This window comes from Numida meleagris, unplaced genomic scaffold (assembly GCF_002078875.1).
Source record: "Numida meleagris isolate 19003 breed g44 Domestic line unplaced genomic scaffold, NumMel1.0 unplaced_Scaffold1285, whole genome shotgun sequence".
Taxonomy (NCBI): Eukaryota; Metazoa; Chordata; class Aves; order Galliformes; family Numididae; genus Numida; species Numida meleagris.
This window is the reverse complement of record NW_018363073.1, coordinates 1-4,241: the sequence shown is the minus strand read 5'-3', so window position 1 is coordinate 4,241 and position 4,241 is coordinate 1. Positions and strand designations below refer to the sequence as shown.

General features: G+C 55.4%; 1 protein-coding gene across 1 annotated transcript; it reads right to left on the bottom strand.

Annotated features, from left to right (window-relative positions):
* Positions 1 to 16: 16 nt before the first annotated feature.
* On the bottom strand, positions 17 to 4,168 carry LOC110390543 (PHD finger protein 7-like; the record flags this gene model as incomplete). The annotated part of the gene is made up of 8 exons (XM_021381929.1): positions 2,188 to 4,168; positions 1,758 to 1,849; positions 1,564 to 1,665; positions 1,186 to 1,310; positions 867 to 1,029; positions 663 to 769; positions 327 to 440; positions 17 to 175 (listed from the first exon to the last, which is right to left on the bottom strand). Coding segments are annotated over exons 1-8 (905 nt in total), but the record flags the coding sequence as incomplete, so codon positions are not given.
* Positions 4,169 to 4,241: the final 73 nt, after the last annotated feature.

Genomic DNA, 4,241 nt, shown 5'->3' with positions numbered 1-4,241 from the left:
CGCTGCCAGGCCTTGCCTGGCCGTCGACCAGTGGCAGGTGGTTGATTGCCTCTTACCGGTCCCCAGGCCGGCACAGCTGTCGCACTCCCAGGAGTTTGTGGTGTTGCTCAAGTAGGAGCACTGTCGGTGGGTGCCCTCCGCAGCACAGGAGCTGCACAGGATGAGCTGCCAGGGCCTGGGGAAGCGAAGGGTTTGTGGCTGTGAGGACCAAGCGAGCGAAGCCAGGGAGTGCCCAGCACATCCCTGGTGCTCAGTCCTTGCTCCCCCAGCCTGTGGTGAGGCTGAGATCCCCCGCAGAGCCCCAGGGAGCTGCTGCGGTAACTCACCCCTCTTCTTCTGCCTGCTCTCTGCCTCCAGGGTAAGAGCACGTGCTGGCATCGCAGCGCTGGTGCCTTTGTAGAAGCGCTGCGTATGCACCGTTGTCCTCCCATGACGGTCTTCTACAAGAGAAGGGAGGGAAAGTGATGAGCTCCCAGTGTCCCCAGCATGAATAAGACCCCAGGTTATTCCATGTCATCGAGCCCAACCCCATTTCCAGCTTCTCCGTGAAGCTGAGGCACATGCTCCTGAGACAGCAAAGGGCCAGGCCTGCCGAGACAGTCTCTGGGCAGGCCCAGCACTTTAGCCTTAATGTGTGCAGAACTGGGCAGACGGACACCAACCTGGCTGGGATTTGGATCCCCATGGTGAACATTTCCATAAGGAACTGAAATTTGTCTCTGCAGCTGGGGCACTGGAAGCACAGAAAGCCAGCATTCGTGGCGTGTTGCTGCAGGAGAAGCACAAGCAGTGTGAGTGTGAGCGTGAGCGGGGCCTGGTGCTGCTGAGCACCAAGCGTGCCTGCAGGGTGAGGGGAGGGCTCCTACCTGGATGCAGCCCCGATGGAACCAGGCGTGTGTGCATGCTGGGCACACCAGGGTGTGGTAGGACAGTCTGTCCCCCACGGTCTCCATGCAGATGAGGCAGTTGGTGTCTTCTGGTGGAGCTTCCTGAATTGCCTGTTGAGGGCGGTGCTCCCAGCAGAAGGACCTGGGGGAAGATGGAAGGGATGGGCACGGTGAGAAGTGCTGCGAGGAGGGCAGCAGAGCAGGAAGGAGCCGCAGGCCCTGGCCCTGGCTCTGGCAGGCTGCTGGCAGGTGTTGCTGCGGGTTCCTTCCTGGCTTGGCTGCTGCTGACAGCCCTTACCTGAACTGCCCATAGAACTGGGTGACGCATTCCCCGTCCACAGCGCAGGGCAGATGGAAGCTCCGTTCGCAGCTGCTCTCTACGCATGTGGTGGCGGCTCCCCTCTCCCCACAAACACAGCATTGCTGGAAAGAGCAGAACAGCCCCATCAGCGGCAGGCTCAGGGCCTTCAGGACCGGCCCCACAGCTCTGGGCAGGGCACAGGATGCGGGCACTGCGGGGTCACACTCTTCTGAGCCGCCTGTTGGACAAGGCTCATCTGCTATGGCAGGCCTTTGTCCTGGAGGCGGTCGGAAGGGCTGTGATTGCTTTGGGTCCACACTGGGCTGGTGTGAACCTCTCCTGGCACAAGTGTGCCTGCTCCGTTCAGGTCCTCACCTTCTGGTTTGCCTGCTTGACCTTGCTTCTGATGGCAGCAAGGGGGAGGCACACAGTTCCTTGCTGTGTGGGTCTTTCTTCGAAATCGATGTGGGCAAACATCTGTAGGAGAGAAAAGGGCAGGATCTCATGAGGACAGTGAGGAAGGGAGCATCCCCCGCAGGAATCTGGAAGGAGCCCATGGGGGAACTCACCAAGCAGAACTCATGGACGCGAATCCCACTCTGGTCAAATGTGCGCCCGCAGATGACTGGGTCAGCATCTGCCCGGCCGCACAGAATGCATGCTGGAGGGGAGAGAGCAAATGTGAGAAGCAGTGAGCACCGTGCGGGGCCAGGTGTCCCTGAGGGCTGTCCCCAGGGTCGTGCTCAGTGCCTGCCATGCTGGCTGAGGGCCAGGGCTGATGGTGGTGGTGGTGGTGGAAAAGTTCCCACGGCAGGCCCTAGAGTGCTAGAGGGCTGCCACAGCCCAAGCTGGGCCCCCTTGCCAAGGAGCAGAGGGGTCCTGCCTTGCAGCAATTGGGGAGTCTCTGCCTGTCCCTTTCTTCCCTTTCATCTGTAGGCAGACCCCCAGCACTCCTCAGCCTGCTGGTGGGAGCTGTGCACAGGGATACGTGGCTCTCACCTGGCTCCTCCGAGCCGGAGGCCTTCCGCTTCCTGTCGGACATGATGTGCGTCAACGGCGAGCACTGCGAGAGTCCCTGCTCTCTCTGCGCCTCACCAGGCCGCACTGACTGGGCCTGAGCCCGGCAGCCTTTGCTCTGCTCCTAGCCTCATGGGTCACAATGGCCGCTCCCTGCCAGCCACTGTGACATCACGGTCACCGCCTCACAGGGAGTGTGGGCGCGGGCCCTCAAGCGAGAGGGTGGCAGCCCTTAGGGGCAGCACGGGGTGAAGTCCTGGTGCTGCCATGAAGCAGAGAGGAGGGATGGGCTCCCTCCACCTGCTGTCAGTGCTCCTCGTGGCAGATGCTGCAGTGCAGCTGTCCATTGGCCAGAGTTGCGGCCCTGGTACCACGCTAGCATTTCTGGTCTGAGTCTAGCATAGGTTTCTGGAGGGTCTAGTAAAGATTGCAAGTTAACAGCATATTTGGCCTCTAGTGCGTGTGGTGAGTGACTTTTTTCGTGGTGTGATAGGGACAGGACAAGGTGGAACAGTTTTAATCTAGGAGAGGAGATTAGATAAACTCTTGGAGGAAATTCTTGGCTCGGAGATTGGTGAGGCAGTGGCATAGGCTGCCCAGAGAAGCTGTGGATGCCCCATCCTGGGAGGTGTTCGAGGCCAGGTTGGATGGGGCCCTATTCTAAGCTTATCTAGTGGCAACTCGGGCCATGGCAGGTGGCTGGAATTAGTTCAACTTGTAAGGTCCCTTGCAACCCAAGTCTTTCTGTGATTCTTTGGTAACAAACTCTGCTGCTGTACGGTTGCCACGACCTTTGCATCTCATCTTCAATGTTTGTGTGATGTGCACAACCCCTCTGTTGTACTTCCGTGTTGTGGGCAGTAGGGAAAATGTTAATGATGTGCATCATGCCTTGTTTACAAAGTAAATGTCCTCCAAACGTAAAGACACCTATACTGAATCACATACATTGTACTTAGTTGAAGTAACAGAAATAAAACCCCCCACGCTTAATGTTCTTGAAGTGTGAGGTGCCCAAGCACATTCCTTCTGGGGTGACTTGAGCTTTCATGAGTGCAGTTGAGCTCAGCTTTAAGCTCTCTTCCTTTGGTGCCTTTTTCACTGCAGTGACGTTTTGGCTCTTTTTATTCACTCTCCTGAGACAAAACCCGCCTGCTCCCATTTCATTCCTCTCTATTCCTTACTTTTTAAAAGACAGTTGTATTTTTTTCTTTAAGCTGATTGTGTGAGTGTTCAAATAGTTTTACTAGGCAGCGGTAGGGAAGTTCCACTGAAGTTGAGGGATTCCGAGGCTTTGAGAAGAAATGAAGTAAGCCCCTGAAGTTCACTCAGCAGTGATGAGTAGAGCCAGAGAGGAAATGCAGGCTGGCATCATGCCTTGTGGAATGATCGGCCTTTGTATTTGGATTTGTCCAGCTCAGAAGACACGTTTCTCTGCATGCATCAAAGCTTCAACTGTTACGCAGTCATTGGTGGGAAGTTGGCCTACCCATGCCACAATTCCCTTCAAGTCTACACGTAAATTCCGTCAGGAAAACTGTGTTGGGTGAGATGAGAATCCAGCCTGGCAGGGGATCCACGATCATCACAAAAGACACAGGTGTTAGTAGAGGGTGCACTGGCAGAGCATACTGAGCTCTGGTTTTTGCTCTGTAAGACTGTTTGCCCTGTAAATTGTAGGTGAAAGGAGAGGTTTACGGGGACATGAAAAAGACAGTCTGATAAGTATTGCTGGGGCTACTAGCGGGCAGCTTGTTTTTTTTTTACAACATTTCCATGTTTCTTTATTTTTCCCTGAAATAAAAATGCTGCTCTGAGTCTGAACTTGTCGAAGTCCATTCAAGTCTACTGAGGACAATGAAAAGGCTGAGGTTCTCAATGCCTTTTTTACGTCTGTCTTTAAAAGCCAGACCAGTTGTCCTCAGAGCACTCTACACTCTGACGTGGAAGTCTCGGATGGGGAGCGAAATAAACCCCCCATGATTCAGGAGGAAACGATCGGTGGCCTACTACTCCACCTGGACTGCCACAAGTGC